This window comes from Garra rufa, chromosome 2 (assembly GCF_049309525.1).
Source record: "Garra rufa chromosome 2, GarRuf1.0, whole genome shotgun sequence".
In the NCBI taxonomy this organism is placed as follows: Eukaryota; Metazoa; Chordata; class Actinopteri; order Cypriniformes; family Cyprinidae; genus Garra; species Garra rufa.
In genome coordinates, this window is record NC_133362.1 from 9,060,494 (window position 1) to 9,082,464 (window position 21,971).

The window sequence follows — 21,971 nt, forward strand, 5'->3', positions numbered from 1 at the left end:
TATTCATTTCTGTTTGCTCACTGCTCACTGAATCACTTGCATTTCAAAAGAACTCAGTCTGGTGTGTGTTTACACTCATCTGACTCACATTTCAGTCTAAGATCATGAGCGTCAAATGAGTTTTATTTAGTTCCTCCGATCATTCGACCTCAGTTTCTAAGTTGGATGCTGTTGGATACACAGTGAAATCGTATATATATGTCAAACGGCTTTGATTTTGTCGTTTCGTTAAACAGTTTCGCCTTTTTTATTTGTTCTTGTTTACTCACTGCATCTGTAGTGTAGGCAGAATCGCTCATATTTTGTAAAAACTCAAACAGAGTTGGCGTGTGTTTACGATTATCTAAGCAGTCGTGACTCACATCGCTCTGCGATCAATCAAAAAGCTCCTGATGGTTAAATCACGTCCCAATGCAGTTCTTTCATCCATTTGCAAATGCATAATGGAACCGAAAACTATAAATTTGTTCCTTACTACTGTACGTTTTTTCTGTTCTGATAGCATGTCAAAACCAGATGCTGTGTGCAACATTCATTTTGTCAGTGACTTAGTTTCTATTTCAGGTCAGGTCATGCTAGTTAGCTCTGCCCACATTCAAATCTCATTGGTTACAGTCTTATTATTGGTTTTAAATAACACAGAATCAGAATTATGTGTGATTAAAAAATTGAAAATATAAAAAATATATTAAAAATATAAAAAAAATTTTTTAAAGGCCTTCATAACTTCACACAAATATTTTTGTTGTGACAATTTTTTTTTAAATAAGTCTCTACTGCTCACCAAGGCTGCATTTATTTGATCAAAAATAAAGTAAAAATAGTAAAATTGTAAAATATTATTACAAGTTAAAATAGCAGTTTTTTTTGTTTTAATATACTTTAAAATGTAATTTATTTTTGTAATGACAAAGCTGATTTTTCAGCAGCCATTATAGTTTTTAGTGTCACATGATCCTTCAGAAAATATTGTAATATGCTGGTTAAGTGCTTAATAATATGATGATTTGGTGTTAATATTGAATATTTTTGTGTGAAATGCGGCATATGAATAGATAAAGTTAAAAAAAACAGCATTTAAATATTTAAAAAATATAAAAACATTTTTTAAAGACATTCATAAGTTTATAAAAATAATTTTGTTATAACAATTTTTTTATTATTATTTTTAAGTCTCACCAAGGCCGTATGTATTTGATCAAAAATAGTAAAATTGTAAATATTATTACAAGTTAAAATAGTTATTTTTGGTTTTAATATACTTTAAAATTATATTTATTTTGTGATGACAAAATAAAATTTTCAGCAGCCGTTGAAGTGTTCAGTGTCACAAGATCCTTCAGAAATCATTCTAATATGCTGGTTTAGTGCTCAATAATATGATGATTCGGTATTAATATTTAATATTTTTGTGTAAAACGCAGTAAATTCGAAATGTTTTGATGAATAGATCAAGTTCAAATGAACAGCATTTATTTAATAATTTAGAAAAAATCATGTTAGGTAGCTCTGCCCACATTAAAAATCTTATTAGGTACAGTCCTAAATATCGTTTAAAATATCACAGTATCAGAATTATGTCTGACTAAACGATTTAAAATTCCAGACGTCCATCAAACAATTTGATGAGGGTCAATTCCTTAAAAAATATTTAAATATTAAAAAATATAAAAACATTTAAAAAAATAATTTCTACTGCTAATAAGTCTTACCAAGGCTGCATTTATTTGATGAAAAATAAAGCAAAAATAGTACAATTGTGAAATATGATTACAAGTTAAAATAGCTGTTTTTTGTTTAATATACTTTAAAATTTAATTTATTAAAATATATTATAAAAAATATGATAAATATTTAAAAATATTTAAAAATATTAAAAAAAGGCATTCATATGTTCATAAAAAATATTTTTGTTGTAACTTTTTTTTTTTTTTAAGTATGCTTCTACTGGTACTGGTACTACTTGGTCTCACCAAGGCTTACATTTATATAATCAAAAATAGTAAAATTGTAAAATATTATTACAAGTTAAAATCCTTTTTATTGTTTTAATATACTTTAAAATTTATTTATTTTTGTGATGACAAAGCTGATTTTTCAGCAGTCATTATGTTGTTCAGTGTCACATGATCCTTCAGAAATCATTCTAATATGCTGGTTTAGAGCTCAATAATATGATGATTTGGTGCTGTTAATATTTTTGTGGAAAACCCAATACATTTGTCCATTTAATGTAGTTTTTTAACATTTTTAACATGCCTTTACTCATACTTTTGATTAGTAGTGTATCCACGCTAAATAAAAGTAAACATTTGTAAATATATAAAACAATAGATATATAATTTAGTTGTTTTGCAAGGCCTTAAAAAACTAAATAACTAGTTTCTGGATAGCACATGATGTAATGGTCAACCGGAACCCATAAAAGTGTGGTTACTTTCGTAACCTTCATTACTGATGAGCAGTTTATCCACAGTAAGCCAATGAAATAGAGGCGCTGAATGTTTCGCTGGTGTTTTTGTTTGGGGTTTTTGGTAAATTCCTCCATCAGATTGCCCTGATTTCTGAAGGGTGGACGCTTACACAAGCATTCCTGCAAAACCAAAGCTGTGACTCATCCAGAGCTCAGCGCAAGAAGAATGGGAGATTTACGTGTACCGCGTCAGAAGAGTGCTTGATCCGGTAAAGCACATCTAGTGTTCATATCTGCAGGTGGATTAGGACAGGAATTATGTCTTCATGGCGCTGTCAGAGACCAAGTCTGCCGACACACATGCACACACACACACAGATCTGAAGCAGACATAACACATTAACAGAGCTTTAGCTGTCGGGAGACTACGTGTCTATCACTGCTGTAGGCCTGTGAGTGTGTGATACATCAAAACCTCACTGTTATGTCTGATATTAGCATAGTTATCTCTCACCTCAGGGCACTGTCTCTCTGGCTGGCTGACTCTCGCGTCGACCCAACTTCATCTTTATGCCGAAAACTCAGCACACACACACATTCGGTCAGACAGCTTTGTGTGGTATGAGGTTTGCAGACAGACATGTGTAAGATAGACATGTTTAATTTGATTTATCACACTCATCACAGGGTAATTAGATGGTCTCTCATTCCACCTGAATGATGCAAACTCCCTCTGTGTGTGTGTGGGGTGTTGATTGCATCATCCTGGAGTCTTGAGGTTAGCAGATTGTTGATGACTGTAAACAGATATTAAGTTACAAAATTCAGAGCACAAACACAGACATGGTTCATACTTAAACAGATTTGTCAAAGCACACAGCGCCATGCCACAAAAACACACACACATACACACACCTATTGTCATGCCGGTGGAGCAGGGAGGCAAATTAAAGTTGGCTTTAGTTAACATGCAGCGACATGCTTCAGACAGAAATAAAACCAATAAACGGATGAAATAGTGGGGGAAGTTTAATGAAGAGAATTAAAGCACAGAGATGCGGGCAGAGCTGTGTTGTGGTTATTCATGCGCTCATGCATATCTGACATGCTGCGGAACAGACACGCACATCAAATGTGTCTGCAAAAGATTCAGTATTTTGCATAAGGACAAGGAAGTCTATTTTATAGGCAATTATTTTTTTTAATTGTTTTTGCATTGTTACCATTTTTGTGACATTCTCTTAAAAAATGTATAATTATTTAAATGTTTAAAAAGTCATGTTATTACATTAATATCAAAATAGTTTGTTTTAAATGAATTAGATTACTTAAAAGTTAAATATTTATCATTGTAAAATATGTCAAATATATTAATTATACTAATTTCTAGACTAAATAATATTAATGAATTAATCTATTTATTAATTTTTGTTTTTATATATATATATTTTATATAAATTATAATAATTAAATGCTTTATATATATATATATATATATATATATATATATATATATTCACATATTTAAGTAAATAATCATATTTTATATTAATGTATTATAATATAAATATAACATGTTTTAACTTGGATATTTATATTCATTTTATATTCATTAAAAAGTAATATTTTTTACATATAAAAGTGTTTTAAAATATAATGTTTGGTATTAGAATTCTATTTATAGATATAACACATTTGTGAATTGTAAAGTATATATATATATATATATATATATATATATATATATATATATATATATATATATATATATATATATATTATACTGATTTATAAATTAATTTATTGAATTTGTATTTAATTATTGAAATATGTTTAAAGAATCAGGTTATTATACTATTTATAAAAATATTATGTTTTATAACAAATATATTTATTAAATGTTTTATTGAATATAAAATATATATATATATATATACATTTATGGATTTATGTATAATTATTTTAAAATGTTAAAATAATCATATTTTATATAAACATAATATAACATTAAATCATTTTAATGAATTAATATAAAATTTATATTATTATTTTTCATATTAATTTTTAATTATATACATTTTTATTATATTAATTTTTTATATAAATTAAAATGCATAATGTTTTTTAATATACAAATAGTTTAAAGTCTATGTTTAGTATTAGATTTTTTTAATATTATTTATATTTTTTGTGTAAAAATATAACACATTTGTAAATTGTTAATTATATTTATATATAAAACAGAGGAAAATGTGCTTTATAGTATCACAAAAATCTTAATGGACTTTTGGCGAGCATATTCCCCATTTGGTTTGAGTCGACTACATGTGTGTGTGTGTGTGTGTGTGTGTGTGTGTGTGTGTGTGTGTGTGTGTGTGTGTGTGTGTGTGTGTGTGTGTGTGTGTGTGTGTGTGTGTGTGTGTGTGTGGACTTCAGAGAGCATTTGAGTGTTTTAAGGAGGTGTGGCAAAAGATCTGACGGGAAAGCCAGACTTCATGGTGGCTGTGTTTGTTTTTGCTAGTTCTGAGGAAAGCCTGCATTTCCACTCAGCGTTATACAGCCTCCCTCTCTCTCTCTCTCTCTCTTACTCTCTATTCTCTTCTGTCCACAGTCATACTATTTAAATAGACAGTATCTTCTTAATAGCTTTTTATCTGAACAGTTGAATGAAGTCAATTAAGATGATATAATCAACTAATAACATTGAAAAGAACCATAATTTATGTAACTAAGTGCTAAACACCATCTTTGTAAATAGGTCACAACAAGAAATTCCAGTGAAGCAGAAAATCATTTATTTGATAAGTGAATAATTTGACAGAAATGAACTGATTTAGTAGTTTGCTCACACTACACTGGTGTTTGTTGGAAACATACACCAGGCAAAAACAGATGAGTCACTATTATACTATAAATAATAATGTATTTAAGTTGCCACTTTAAGTTCGCTTCTCCTGAATATTAGTCCATTCAGAGATGCACAAATCTCACATATTGTACTGCTCTGTGACATGCTGCTTTAATAGTGGTAGAAATCTGTCTGTTATTGACGTTGTGTATCAGCCAATCAAAATATTTGACTGAGATGTTTATTTTCAGCAGAAGCACCAGCTGTGGCCTGAATAAGAGCATTTATACTGAAGAATTTATCATTGTGGGGCGAAAACCAGAGAGAGAGAGAGTCTGAGAACAGCGTATTTGTGTTTGCTAAGATGAGCATCACTCCTACTATTGCTTGGGATTTATTCAAGGATTAATTCACTTTCAGAACAAAAATTTACAGATAACGTACTCACCCACTTATCATCCAAGATGTTCATGTCTTTCTTTCTTCAGATGTAAAGAAATTATGTTTTTTGAGGAAAACATTTCAGGATTTCTCTCCATATAATGGATATGTATGGTGCTTTGAACTTCCAAAATGCTGTTTAAATGCAGCTTCAAACAGCTCTAAACTATCCCAGGCGAGAAAGAAAGGTCTTATCTAGTGAAACGATCGGTTATTTCCGAAACAAATTGACAATTTATATACTTTTTAACATCAAATGCTTGTCTTGTCTCGTCTCTGACAAGTCTGTGTAATCCGGGTCAATACAGTTAGGGTATGTCCAAAAACTCCCATCTCGTTTTCGTCTTCAACTTCTAAATCGTCCTACAACGCTGTTTTAAATTTTTTTGTAAAGGGTATTTAATCTTTGTATGTTCACTTTGTAAACACTGGGTCAGTACTTTTGCAGCGATGTAGAATTATTTTAAAGTTGGGGAAGAAAACAAGGTGGGAGTTTTTTGACATACCCTAACTGTATTGACCCGGATCAAACGAGCATTTGAGGTTAAAAAGTATATAAGTTGTCAGTTTGTTTCGAAAATAACCGATCGTTTTGCTAGATAAGACCCTCTTCCTCAGCTGAGATCATTTAGAGCCCTTTGAAGCTGCATTTAAACTGCATTTTAGAAGTTCAAACTTGGGGGCACCATAATATCCATTATATGGAGAGAAATCCTGAAATGTTTGATGAAGAAAGAAAGGCATGAACATCTTGGATGACAAGGGGGTGAGTACATTATCTGTAAATGTGTGTTCTGAAAGTGAACTAATCCTTTAAGTATTAAACTGGCAATCCTACAGACTTGTATTGAAGGCATCCAAGCTTTTGTCTCGGACTAATAATCAACCACTCTGGAAAACACAGACTACGTTTTGCATGGACAAGCACCACTCACGTTTTTCTCCGAAAATGTAAAAATCTACTCGCATACGTCTCATGTCTCATACGCGTATGTGTGTTTGTCGCAACGATTAGCTTGTAACAACTATCTCATCTCGGTCTGAGAGCAAACAGGATTTATTTGCATGTCAAATTGGCAGTTCAGTGCAGTATGACACACACACATACACAGACACACACACATAAACATACTCTATAATTCCCAAAGTATCTTATTTTAGACTTGTGTAGCGAATGTTGTGTGTATGTGTGAGACAGCTGCGTTTTAATGCTGACAGAGTGTTTTAAAGCGTTCGAATCATACGCACATACAGGCGTCACACGCTCAAGATAAGCTCTGTGATAATCATACACACCTTTAACAGACACCCAAAATATCATTCCTCATGACACACTGATACTTTTCTTGGCTCGTCTGCAAAACAGAAAGTTATCTATTCACACACACACATGCACACATTTTGATAGATGGAGATCTAACGTGTATGTGTGTGTGTGTGTGTGTGTGTGTGTGTGTGTGTGTGTGTGTGTGTGTGTGTGTGTGTGTGTAACGTGACACTAGCATAAGATTTCATGTTTGTTTTTCTCGGCACCTTTGATGAAAACACTAGCAGCTCTTTCACATTGAACAAGTGTGGACAAATTCATTGTGTCGCAATCCTACAAACACACACTCACAGGGCTGGGCGGCATATCTATAAGCACTGTATATTAATGATGATTTAGCTTCCAAGATGTAATTAAAAAGCAGTGGCGTCGGTGGTTTACACTTTATTAAACAAAAATGGTGTCGGTAAGATCAGACTACTTCAATTAATCAGTTTAATCAACTGTCCGTTTCATTCATAGTACTGATTTTAAAGTCTGATTCAGAAGTTGTTGTTTTTTTAAATTCCTATTATTTTTTAATGAATGCATATTCTGGTTTGTATGTTTATATGTTGTTTGTTGACATGATATATAGATTTATTTTGATATATATATATATATATATATATATATATATACTGTATATATATCATATTGTGGTTTGGTTTGCATATAAATGGAAACAAAAAAACTGTATATATATTTTTTATATATTTTTTTATATATTTTTAATAAATATATTTATTATATATATTATTTTTTTATTAATGCATATTTTGGTTATAATTTATATATATATATATATATATATATATATATATATATATATATATATATATATATAACAGTGACTTTTTTTGTGTGCTTATTTTAATTTGTTTAAAGTACAAAAAAAATGTATGTACATGAATAAATGACTAGTAAGTAATTATGTATATCTATTTTTTTGTTTGTTTTTTTGTTGTAGCATTATGGCCAGATCAGATGGACCCTCCTGCACTGAAGACTTGCAAAGTGGAAGATGACTTACGCTGGTCAAGTAAGAGACTTTACAAACACACATAGTTCATCTTAACTTTCTTTATTTCCTTTTTTTGTGCATCTGTTTTAGAAACATGCCTTTATTTGGCATAATTGTTTGTTGGTGCTCTTATGTTGAGAGTATCAATCACTGTGACGTGTAGATAATCAAAAACCACACACGCACACACACCGCTGTCCTCAAATGACTTCTTTAATATGCAGATGTGTGTGTGGGTGTGTTGCCATCATAATAAGTGAATCATCAAATTAATGATCCAATCAGAATGCAGCATTTTTGTGGAGGGGCTGAAACAAACAGAGTATAAAAAATTATCTACGTTCGCTTACACACGCACACACATGCATGAACCCAGAAACATCAATAAACATTCTCAGTGTGTGAAATACACACACGCACACACACACCCTGTTGCGTTGGCTCACACACACATATAAACACTCTCTTTCGAAAACATTCACACAAACTCTGGCTGCCATGGACACATAGCCACATACCTGGTTCTGGCACGGTTTTCCTTCCCCACGGCGACGCAGAATTCCTGCCCTTCCTGTTCCCGCAAACCCCAAACATCCAAACCAGCTGAGTCATTTTTACCTCCAACACACACAAACACACACAAGATTCCCTTTGTCACACCAGCCCCTGTGACATTTAAGTTATAGCTTTCTTTAATTGAACTTTGATTGATTAATGGACTCGCTGTGTGTCAGGTGACATGTTTTAAAATGCCAGATGGCAGTTTCAACATAATTCAAGCTCTGTGATGTGAAGAAACATTTGACGTTTATTCAAAGCCGCACTGCTGCTAAAAATATTGTCACTGCTCTACAGAGTGTTTGATTTCATTCGGTACACTCAGTAGTTATTTATGAGAGTGACAACCATATGTATATATTTAAGTCTGCATATTTTTCCATTAAAAATAGCAGTATAAAATGGGTTGATCTGGCATGCGTGTTTCATTTTCACAGCCATTGCGAGGTAATTTAGGGTATCCACTCTCACATTTGACTGAAGCAGAGTTTGAAACTCACACAGAAGGAAATTTGGAAGAGAAAAACAGTTTTAGGATTCACAGATTTGTTCCCTAAATATGAACTTCATTTTGAGCATAGGCCACCCAAAATTAAAACTCTGTCCTCATTTATTCAGTCTCATGACGTTCCAATCCTATAAGACTTACTTTTTTATCTGTGGTGTGCAAAAGAAGATATTTTGAGCTACAGTTGATGTCAAAAGTTTACACACACCTAGCAGAATCTGCAAAATGTTACTTATTTTACCAAAATCTCAAAATGCATGTTATTTTTAATTTAGTACTGACCTGAATAAGATATTTCACATAAAAGACGTTTAAACAAATTCCACAAAAAAAAATAATAGTTGAATTTATAAAATGACCCCTTTCTTGATACTTAATACTGTGTTGTTACCTAAATGATCCACATCTGTGAGGTTTTTTTTTTTGTTTAGTGATAGTTGTTCATGAGTCCCTTGTTTGTCCTGAACAGATAAACTGCCTGTTGTTCGTCAGAAAAATCCTTCATTTCACACAAATTCTTTGGTTTTTCAACATTTTTGTGTATTTGAACTTTTTCCAACAATGACTGTATGATTTTGAGATCCATCTTTTCCCTCTGAGGACAACTGAGAGACTCATATGCAACAATTACAGAAGGTTCAAACACTCACTGATGCTTTAGAATGAAAAACAATGCATTAAGAGCTGGGGGTGAAAACTTTTGAACAGAATGAAAATGTGTACATTTTGCCTGAATGTCATATTTTTTTCATTTAGTATTGCCCTTCAGAAGCAACAGAAAATACTTAAATATTTCCTAGTAGACAAAATAAGTTCAATTTACCCTGATCTTCAAATTCTCTTAATGCATCATGTTTCCTTCTGAAGCATCAGTGAGTGTTTGAACCTTCTGTAATAGTATGAGTCCTTCAGTTGTCATCAGTGTGAAAGGATTGATCTCAAAATCATGTTTGTAACCTCACAATCTTGGGTCCCATTGACTTCTGTAGTATGGACAAAAATACTATGAAACCCAAAACTGTTTGATTGCCAACATTCTTCAAAATGCATGTCTATTTTTCACAGCCATATCACTGTCAACCATCACAAGGTAATTAAGGGTATTCACTCCAACATTTAAGTGTGGTTGTCACTCTTGAAACTCTGCAGTGCATACGTGGCCAAAGAGAATTTGAAACGCATACAGAAACATGTTTGAAAGACAAAATTATTCTATAATTGCCAAGTTTTTGTTAATACAGTCAAACCAAAAATCATTCAGGCACCATGTATAATTTTTTATATTTTTTCCTAGTGGGTGCAGGACACTGTAGTTCATGTAAGTGAGGATAGCAAAATAAAGTAAACTATGACATTTTATACCCAAAGATTCTTCATACAGTGGACTACCAGTAAAATTGATAAAATTGTGATAAAACTTTGACCTGACCATGTTTTTTTTTTTTTTATTGCTTATGCAACCTTTTTACACCACAGACTGAACAAAACAAAGTATTGATAATTGTGTATACAATATTGTCATACTAACAGTTGTCTGAATTTTTGGTTGATTGTAATCATTACATACTTTTCCATCAAAGTTATCTGACATTATTAAGATGAATTAGTTCTGACACAGATTGAGTATATTATTACCTTTATCTAAACTATAGCGAATAAACTGTGATAATGTGAGAAATGTTGTTTGAAAAGGTGTGACCTCAGTAAATTAGATTGTAAAGTTTCCCAAAAATCATTTCAGAATCATAATATTTAATGAAGTTTTAAATTGTGATTCATTTAAAGAGACAGTCCACCCAAATATGTCAATTCTTTCATCATTCACTTACCCTCATGTCTTTCTTCTCTGAAGAGTCAATGGGACCCAAAACTGTTTGGTTACCTCTTCTTCTGTCTTCCACATAAGAAAGAAATGCACACTGTTTTGGAATAATGAGAGGATTTTCATTTTTGAGTCTACTATGCCTTTAGGTATCAGATGTTTCTCCTTAAAAATCTTAAAATAGACATTTATTGTGTAACACAGTGAATGTGAATAGCTCAGATCATCTGGGCTTAAGAAGAGCTTGATGAGAAACATTTGCATTCATGTGAATGTGATCTTGGAGGTGTTTTCTCAGGAGAAACATTTATTGCTCTCCATGAGAAACAATTGAGAAACGAAATCTGATTTGCGCTATGGGTTCAGATCCCATGTGTTGTGCGCTGCAGACTTGCGTGAGTCTAATGTTGACTCACCGCTCTGAACTGCAATGATCAGAAACGCCTACAGGAATAATGAGATCCAACAGTTCTTATATTTCATAATAATTGCTTCCGAAAGAACTGAATATTGATTCCTTTCATTGTCCTAGAACAGCACAAGCGGCTTAATAATTGTGATTTTTGGATCAATAATAAAGCAGCCGTTTCAACAAATGGATTTTACAGACAGTAAGGTCAAAATTCCTCAGTGGAGAACAAAAAAAAAAAAAAAAACAGAAGAAAAGCATTACTGGTTTATTCACAAATGCATCTCATTGCAATCCAGCTCCTGAATCAACGACCTGATTTGTAAATCTCCAGGACAGTATCAGATGTTTGTGAATGGTAACCTGAGCCGTCCTGATGTATGAGACGGCGGCGCGGCACAGGTCGGAGATGAGCTAGTTTGCATGCAACGTGCCGTGTTGTCTTATGGACTACAGCTCTAACATAAACACACGAGATCTACATGTTTGCCTGCGTCTCAGGTTCTCTGCCTGTTGGAGCGATATGCCATTACCTTCAGTTATCATTCATCAACATCCAGTGCAAACATTATCCATTTCAGCCTTGCACCACTTTTCGACCTGCTTGTAAAACCATCAGTATATCATTTAGGAAAAATAGCTTAGAAATATCAGATTGCAACATCATTTGTCCAAAAAAAAATTGATTTTGAGTAGTACATTTGTTGCTTTTTAACCCAACAGCATCTTGCTTGCAAAATTTGTGCTATCATTCTTTATAATAATGCCATATTGCATTAATAAAAGATGCTCGGTTAAAAAAAAGTTAGTGGAACATGTTCATACTTATTATACACCAGCAGGTTAAACATAATAGTTCGAGGCCACTGTATATGGCTTAGTTGAGTTGCATAGTGATTGTTGGTTGGTTCCTGTGGGTTTGTGTCACCAGTTGAGCATAAAACCACATAGTAGAAACTCAAACCATGAACTAGTAGGCAAGTCTGGGATTTGCGTCATTGTACGATTGTTTCATATGTGGTATTTTTGATATCCTACGTTCTGAAGCAAATGTCCGTGCTTTGATTAGATTATATAGAGTATAAAGTATATATTTCAGTCTTTATGTCTCCATGTCTTTTTTTTCTCGTGGCCACATGATTTGCCTGGTCCAGGTGTAATCCATCTGTTTTTGCATTGCCATTTTACAGGTGAGGGCCGAGATTTGCATCCTCACCAGAACCCTGATCCCACACACAAACACGCACAATTCTTGCCGACTAGCTACTGCTTGCTCTTCTGTTAACAAACAAAATCAGTTTCTACAGCAGGCAAATGAGGCAAACCTCTGTAGTGAGCTGGGTTACACGCTTGACTGTGGGCTAGTGGAACACAGAGAACTGAACTGATCGCTCTGATGGGCGAAAACACAATGGGGGGAGGATAACAGGGGTTGATTTGTTTCCATTTATTTCAATTTGGAAAAATTAGTGCTGAACTTTAAAGATGCGCTTTCACACCTCAGCTGTAAAGTACCAGAGCTGTCGCTGCCATAAATTTAGCAGATGGGCGTTTTTCCCCTTAGTAGTCATCATGGCTTGGTTATGCCAAGACTAAATGTCCCTTAACAGTTTTTATTAATATTAGCATTTAAGTATTTGCATTGAAATTAATAATAATATTGTTGCTGCAAAACTTGTCCGATTAACCATTTTAATTAATATTACTTTTTTTTAAATATTTTTTATATTGAATATTTTTCTTTAAAAATGTTTATTTCCCACATAATATTTTATTAATAGTAATAATAGAATTAAAATATAGCATTGTTTCTGCAGAACCTTTTCCCATTAACCATTTTTATTAATATCAACTTATCTAGAATATTTATGAATATTTTGTATTTTTTCTTTAGAAATGTCTATTTTCCTCTAGCAACGTTTATTATTAATATTATTCATATTCTGCATGACACAGCAAATGTGAGTATACTATAATAAAAAGACATAATACATTTTTTAATATTTTTTCTTCAGAAATGTCTATTTTCCCATTACTATTTTTATTAATAGTAATAATAGAATTAAAATATAGCATTCAAATTAATACTAATATTGTTTCTGCAGAACCTTTTTCCATTAACCGTTTTTATTAATATCAACTCATCTAGAATATTTTTTAATATTTTGTATTTTTTCTTTAGAAATGGCTATTTTCCCTTAGCAAGTTTTATTATTATTTTTATTCATATTCAGCATGACACAGCAACTGTGAGTCTTATATAATAAAAAGACTAATAAAAAACATTTCTTTAGAAATGTCTGTTATTTTCACTTAAAAAAATTATTAATAGTAATAATAGAATTAAATTATAGCATTAAAATTCAAATTAATATTGTTTATGCAGAACCTTTTCCCATAACCATTTTTTATAAATATCAATTTATCTATGATATTTATGAATATTTAATATTTTTTATTTAGAAATGTGTTATTTTCCCATAACAATTTTATTTAGCATGACACCACAAATGTGAGTGTAATATAATAAAAAGACATAATAAAAATATTTAATAATTTGTTTTTAGAAATGTCTATTATTTTCCCATAACAATTTGTATTAATATTAATATTTATACTAATATTTAGCATTACAATGCAAATGTGTGTAACATAATAAAAAGACATAATAAAAAATATTTAATATTTTTTCTTTAGAAATGTCTGGTATTTTCCTATTACAATTTTTATTAATATTCATATTAATATTTAGTATGACACAACAATTGCAAGTGTAATATAATAAAACACATAATTAAAATAAAACAATACAAATATCTCATTTTATTCTTTAGAATTTTTTTTTGTCATAACAGTTTTTATTAATATTCACATTAATATTTAGCAGGACAGAGCAAATGTGACTGCAATATAATAAAAAGATATAATAAAAAGATACAATATTAAGTGTAAGAGAAACCGTCTTCTGTTTGAATTGTGTGGACGAAAATATGTTGTCAGAAACATCAAGCCATTGATTTTATATTATATTAATGCTGAATATTAATGTTTTCTACAAAAAAAGTCTTTTATTTTGCCAATAATAGAGTTACATTAATGTTAATGATGATATTAATATAAAACATGACAAGGCCAATGTAAATGTGAGTGAAAAAACACTGAGTGAAAGAAAATCCAACCTCTGTTTTAATGCCTTTTAATGGTTAAAAAAGGGGAATTCACTCCCTTAAATATGTTGTCAGAAAAATCAAACCGTTATATTTAAAAGGGGAAAATGTCACCAAATTATGGGTTATACCACATGGTTTCCTGCTCTTCTTTCTCTTTTTTTTTTAAAGAGATTTTCCACTGAGACTAATGTAGATCATGTGTGAGGTATTAATGCTGAGAAACAGCAAACTAGTGACTCTCCAGAGCACTGGTCTTCGAAAAAAGGGGTCATTAGAGTGTTTTTTATGGCTTTTGTGATGTAAACAACATCTCATTATCATCATCCAGGCTTAAAATTAAACTGTACTTTTTAATAATAGCGATAACAATATGTTTCTGTCCACCAAGGGGCCTGAAAAGGTCCAAGACCCTTTTGTGGAAACTTTTATGTTATTAATATCCAGTCCGGCACTAGAGGGCAATACTGACTCTAAGTAAATGTGCATCTGTGAGGGTAATGAGGGTAAACAACGTCTACAGTTTGGGTGTTATATCTGGTTAGCAGCTGTTTCTCAACTCATTTGTCAGATTTCCGCTTTTAGTAATTAATCTCGTATGGTGTGTGTGTGTGTGTGTGTGTGTGTGTGTGTGTGTGTGTGTGTGTGTGCACTAGTAAAACTATGAAGACTGACAGGAATTTGAGGCTATTTTAGTTAAATTAATGGCAGCTGAAATATTGAAGTCTCCTTAGTGCAACTCTGGCCCCCCAAACGGCTAAAAGAGAAAGTCAACACCCCTCTGAGAGAAGGAGAGAAAGAGCGTGGTCTGAGGAAATTGAAATGGAACTGTATGTTTTTCTCGCTCTTTCTCTGTTTCTGTTTGCAAATGGACCCAGTGCCCCAGACAAACGGGGGGAGAGCGTTTTAAACGAGTCAGTGGCACGCACAGACGGCATTCTCCTCCCTCAGGCGCTGGCATGCCAAAGCCTGCTCTAGTATCCCAGCAGCCCCTGTTCGTATGTGGGCAATAAGCAGAAAAATCGAGCCAGAAAACAGAACTAACTGGCAGAAAGTTTGTGTGCAGGTGCACAGACGTTCGCCTTACACCTGTTCGTACGGTCGTGACGCACAGGACTTGAATGCTAAATGAAACTCCAGACGTCAGAGCATACCAGTCTTCTTCATTTTCTTCCTTACCAGCCTCATAATTTTATGCTTACACTTTCTGTTTTTACTGGTACACTTTATCAGGCGATCACGTGGAGTTCACAAATGACACTAGGTGTCACCAGTGTGTCGATAGGGTTCTGAGGCAATAGTTTATCTGATGCATTTGATTTGAATGTTTATCAATATTATATATTACCATTATATTATAAAAGTCATAAAGTCTTGTTCTCATCATTGTGGGAAAATTCAGTTACAAGTCATTTAAATATATTTTTATTTTATTTTAATTAACTATTTATTAAATTTATTTATTTTTGTGCCAAAATATTTTTGAAAACTATTTTGATTTTAGGGTGTATTTGTAAATGTAAAACTATATGTATAATCCAAAGACAGACATGCATTCACAAACATTTAGAATTTTTTATTCATTTTAATTAACAATTTATTACGTTTATTACTTTTTTATGCCAAAAATATTTTTTGTTTTGATTTTAGGGTGAATTGTGATCTGTAAAATATATCTATAATCCAAAGACAGACATGCATTCACTAACATTTAGAATTTTTTAAATGTTTTATTTAAAAATGTAGTAAATTTATTACTTTTTTATGAAAAAAAAAATTTGTTTTGATTTTAGGGTGAATTGTTTTTTTTTTATGTAAAACTATATCTGTAATCCAAAGACAGACATGCATTCTCAAACATTTTGACTTTTTTATATATTTTGTTTGAAAATGTATTACATTTATTACTTTTTTATGCAAAAAAAAAAAAAGTTTTTAGATTTTAGGGTAAATTTTGATTTAAAGTAAAAAAAAAAAAACTAAAACTATACTATATTTATAGTATATAAATATAGTAAAATATATATAAAATGTATGACTATATTTATAATTCAAAGACAGACAGGTAATCACAAACATTTAGAATTTTAATTGTTTATTTTAATTAACAATTTATTAAATTTATTACGTTTTTATGCAAAAAAATATATTTTTTGTTTTGATTTTAGGGTGAATTGTAATTTGTAAAAATGTAAAACTATATTTATAATCCAAAGACCGACAAGTGGTCCCAAACATTTAGAATTTTTTATTAATTTGAATTAATAATTTATTACATTTATTTCATTTTCATGCAATATTTTTTTTATTATTATGATTTTAGGGTGAATTGTAATTTGTAAAAATGTAAAACTATATTTATAATCCAAAGGCAGACAGGCGATCGCAATCATTTATAATTTTTATTTATTTTAATTAACAGTTAAATAAATGTACTACTTTTTTATGCTAAACATATATTTTTTTCATGATTTTAGGGTGAATTGTAATTTGTAAAAATGTAAAACTATATTTATAATCCAAAGGCAGACAAGTGATCCCAAACATTTATATTTTTATTTATTTATTTTAATTAACAATTTATTAAATGTATTACTTTTTATGCAAAAATTATATTTTTTGCTTTGGTTTTTGGTTTAATACTGAAATGTGTTTTGTAAAAATGTAAAACTGTCTAAAATTCAAAGACAGACAAGCGATTTTTCTTATTTTAATTATTTAATTAATAAGTTAATATATTACAAAATTATTTAAGATGTAAACATTATTTCATAATCATAACAAATGCATGAAATCTTGTTTAGAAGACTCGCATTGTGTTACACTTTTTGTTGTTCAAATACTAAACTGACACTTTCTCTGTGTTTGTCTTTCAGGTACAGATCTCTTCAATCAGAGGACTTCTTTCCCGTCTCTGTCTCCATTAACGGCACCGCGTTTCTCCGATTCACACATGCATTATCCGGGTCCCTTCACCTACTCTGCTAACCCGTCCAGCACTGGAATCGGCGGTCTCAGCGTAACCGGGATGCCCACCTCCAGCCGCTACCACACCTACCTGCCGCCTCCCTATCCTGGCAACCAGAACCAGAACTCCCACTTCCAGACCAACTCCACGCCGTACCACCTGTACTACGGCACCGGCTCTGGCTCCTACCAGTTCTCCATGGTTCCGACCGGCACCGGATCGGGAGGCGACCGGTCGCCCACCCGCATGCTGACATCCTGTACCGCGGCGGGCGGAGCCGGAGGCACCGCAGGCGGAAACAGCCTGCTTAACGCCAGCCTCGGCAACCAGAGCGACGGAGTGGACGCCGACGGCAGCCACAGCAACTCGCCCACAGCCATGAGTGCGTCGACACGCATAGACGAGTCCGTCTGGAGGCCTTACTGAGAAAACGTGTGTGGAAAGACTGACAGAAGAGGTTGAGAATTTAGAGAAAAGCTGAAAAGTCTTGCATGTTTGATCGCTTTTGTTTCTTCGTCCTTCTATGACATGTCAAATCCTTCTAAGACAACCATAGAGATCCTGAAATGAGAGACGTTTTGCTCCGGACACTCTATATGGATCAAAAAAGGAGGACACGAGAAAATGAGGTGTATATACAAAGATTATAATTGAGAGATAATAAGAAAAGGCATCCCATAGTAATATATCAGTGACTTTTCTTACTAAAAAAGCTGAAAAACCAAAGAAAACAAAAGCAGGACATATTCTGATAAGCCTGTGTCTGAAAAAAGTCAATTCATCCAGCCTTACAAACCAATCTGCCTGAAAGCTGTTATTCTGAGCAGGCGGTGCGAAAGAGCTTCACAGAGCTGCAGGACTGTGGTACTTTTAATGTGTAAATATGATGATAAACAAATGCTACCCACGAGTTTCAGGTACTTTCCAAACTTGCTGAAATGGCAAGATGTGCTCATATAATACAAGTGTGAGCTTTATGAGGTTTTTCATTCAAACTGATTTTAAGGTGAATATCAGGAACACATTCAGGTCATATTTAAGGTTAGTTCACCCAGAAATTAAAATTAGCCCATTATTTACTCACCCTCAAGGCATCTAAGGTGTATATGACTTTCTTCTTTCAGACAAATCAGTTCTATTAAAATTATCCTGGCTCTTCCATACTTTATAATGGCATGGGTGGATGTTTCTTTTCATCAGTCCAAAACAAGTCCAGTAAAGCGCATCTATCCATAATAAAAAGGCTCCAGGGGTGAATAAAGCAGTGTTGCCAAGTCCAGTTTTTATCATGTCTGAGGGTTGAAACGATGTCAGTAACTTAAATATTTTGCCCCTGCAATGCTAATTTTGGCATTGGGCTACTTTTGGGCTAGATTTGAGTATCAATTAAGCAAGTTTTATTGTGAAAACCTGGCAATCCTGGAATAAAGGCCTCCTGTAATCAACCGATGCCTTTATTTACCCCACAAAGCCGTGTGAGACACTTTTAATTATCGATGGATGCACTTTATTGGACTTGTTTTGGACTGATAAAGAGAAACGCCCATCTATTGCTTGGAGCTTGAAGGAGCCTGAACAATTTTTAATATGACTCCGACTGCATTCATCTGAAAGAAGGCTTAGAAAGTCATATACAGCTAGAATGCCTTGAGGGTGAGTAAATAATGGGCTAATTTTCATTTAGCATTTAATCAAGAAAATGATGCTAAGTTTTACAACCATTTTGCATTTGCATTATGACTCATCAAAATGATGCACATCCGATGCAATATCCGAGATATTATTTCATTTGCAAATCTTTGACATTTACATAAACATAGGCATCATTTTCATCATGCAAAAATATTTTTTGCTTTGATTTTAGGGCGAAATGTGATCTGGATGTGTTTTGGTGAGATTCACAGATTTGTAGAAGCGTCTAGAATCCAAAGACAGAAAGGCGTTTTTATTTTTTTTAATCTTCTTTCATTTCTTGCTTCATGCCAAAATCACGAACAATTAATTTGTCTTTGAACTTGTGGAGACTTGTCTTTTTTTGGAATAGCTTTTAGAGTAATTATTTTTCTTTCTCAGTGTTGATCGCTTTTAATGACGTTCTTCAGTCTTGAGTTTTACAGTTTGTGTATTTTAAAATTTTCTTTTGTTTTGTTTTACTTTATTTATTCGAGCCAAAGAGGATGCGTTCCTATTATGGATCACTTCCGGGTCACAAACATTTCTTTTTTTTTTTTTTCCTATTCTTTTTTGATTTCTTTGTTTTAATATAAATTGGAAGTTGTGCTACTGTAATATATTCCTTCTAAATTATACAAAAAAATTTTATGTAATGTAATCTATGTTTTTCCAATGCAGCTTTAATGCACTAAAACATTATTTAAGAGGTTCTACATCCTGGTTAAATCGAATAATGGAGACATTCTTACCAGATTGAGTTGCACATGATATTTAGTCATGTGCCTGAAAGGCCTCGCAAGCCAAAGAGTCCAACAATCACCTGTTGTCATTCCACGTCTCTAAAGTGTGAAAAATATGTTGCTCTAAGCACCTACATTATGTGCCTATTTTTCCTGCCTTGTTCTTGGAATGACTGAAATCGGAGACAATAATTGGGCACGTTTGAAAGGAGATCGCGCTTGATTATTTGAATAACAAAACCATGCACAAGCTCATACAAGGAGGGTAAAGTGGGCATGAAACACACACATACATACAGTCGTGTAACAGGTGTAAGTGAATATTTCAGCCTATAACCCAGAGCTTTTTCCCATGCTCACACCTGCTGCCATCACCTGAGGGCTGAGAGCCCTAAAAGAGCAAAGGAAATGGGTAGAAAGATGGATGAAGAGAGACGTATCTCCTTTCGCAATCATTGGTCATCCTTCAGGCCTTGTTATCCAAGCAGAAGTGCCCGCCGTGTTCTGCTTGATTCACAGCCGCTTTGATGCCTTTATGTAGGCGGTTATTTTCCTTCCCATTGTGCCTCTGCTTGATTATCGCCTACAGCTGCAGGCTACAGGAAAATGGATTCAAAATGTGAGCCGGTCTTGTTACAAGCGGGAGTCGGTTCTCTCCTGCAAGGACTTCTGGGTAATAGAAACCCCTCGCTTTTGCAATTCTGACGTGTCGTATGATGATGCTCTCTCAGTGCCTCGGTCTGGATCTGTTCATGTTCTGTTCTGTGGATATCAAATCCTGTCAGTGTAACAGTCGTATTTACACCAAAGAGCTTCTCGTGATCATTGATTATGATTGGGATTGACATTTGCTGGCCCAAAAGAAGACCAAAAACCTATTTATTTCCACTGTATCAGTACTGATCGTTGTTGTGTGTTGCATTGAACGGTCAAGGCTCTGTTCCAAAACCTAACTCTTAAAAATAAAGGCTCTTTATTGGCATCAGTGGTTCTATGAAGAACCTTGAACATCCATGGAACCTTAGTTGAACCATAGTTGAAAACGGTTCTTTATTCTTCAAAATGGTTCTTTTAGGAAATGTTTACTGAAAGGTTCTTTGGAAAACCAAAAATGGTTCTTCTATGGCATCACTTTTGGAACCCTTATTTTTAAGAGGGTTGTTTATTGGCATTCCATGAAGAACCGTCCTTGGAATCTTTCCAAAAGTTCTTTATATTGGGAAAAAAAGCTTTGTTTTTAAGAGTGTAGTAAGCTTCCTATATTGGCCACACAGTGTCTATCAAAAAGTAAGCTGTGTGATTACGCCTGTGGGTTTCTACCAATGTGAAGTGTTCCAAATGATGCACTTCTTTGATGGTAGAAGCCTATGTAGGCAGCAACAGAGCTTTATAGGTTTTGGAACTCAACCCAAATGTTTCCTCGAAGCGGTGGTGTTTGTAAAGTGCACAGATTCTGATCGTGCTGAACGAGCTAAAAAGCACAACACGCTCCTGTTGAACAAATTGTCTTTTTCACTCATTGTACGTTTGTAATTTTGGTTCCCAAATAATGCTCTTTTGTTTCTTCATTGTGTGCTAATGATGTAGTTTTTAATGCATTTTAATTAAAAAAAGATCAGGATTTGCTTGTGATTTTGAATTTCATTTACTTCATGTTTTTTTGTAATTCAGCCATTGATTTTACAATGCCGTAAAAAAGTTATGTAAATTAAATTTCCTCAATATTTCCACATTTCAATGGTGTCATTTGTTCAAAATCATGTGTGTTTAAAGTTGTTTAAAAACATATTTTTGTTACTTAAATAGTTTTACTATCTACTTCTAATTTTTAAAACAATACTAAATAAAATAAATAATAATAAATAAATACAAAGATATTGAAAAGTCAATATCATTGGTTGGTAAGGTTTTTATGTTTTTAAAGTCTCTTTTGCTCATAAAGGCTGCATTTATTTAAGCAAAAATAGAGTAAAAACAGTAATATTGTAAAATATTACTATTTTATAATGCTACACTACTAGTCAAAAGTTTTTGAACAGTTAAATTATTAATGTTTTTAAAGAAGTCTCTTCTGCTCACCAAGCCTGCATTTA

At 32.7% G+C, this 21,971-nt stretch overlaps 1 protein-coding gene across 1 annotated transcript; it reads left to right on the top strand.

The window, feature by feature from the left end:
- The first annotated feature begins 7,982 nt into the window (after positions 1-7,982).
- On the top strand, positions 7,983-21,610 carry LOC141325169 (runt-related transcription factor 3-like). Its single transcript, XM_073833674.1, has 2 exons — positions 7,983-8,050; positions 17,373-21,610. The coding sequence occupies exons 1-2, from the start codon at positions 7,996-7,998 to the stop codon at positions 17,888-17,890; spliced, it is 573 nt and encodes a 190-aa protein (XP_073689775.1). The 5' UTR covers positions 7,983-7,995; the 3' UTR covers positions 17,891-21,610.
- The last annotated feature ends 361 nt before the right edge of the window (positions 21,611-21,971 follow it).

Excerpts from the sequence above, each read along its gene's own strand:
- LOC141325169 (XM_073833674.1), top strand. The coding sequence starts at position 7,996 with ATGGACCCTCCTGCACTGAAGACTTGCAAAGTGGAAGATGACTTACGC. Across the intron at positions 8,051-17,372 it reads AGATGACTTACGCTGGTCAA|GTACAGATCTCTTCAATCAG; the intron begins GTAAGAGACTTT and ends TTTGTCTTTCAG.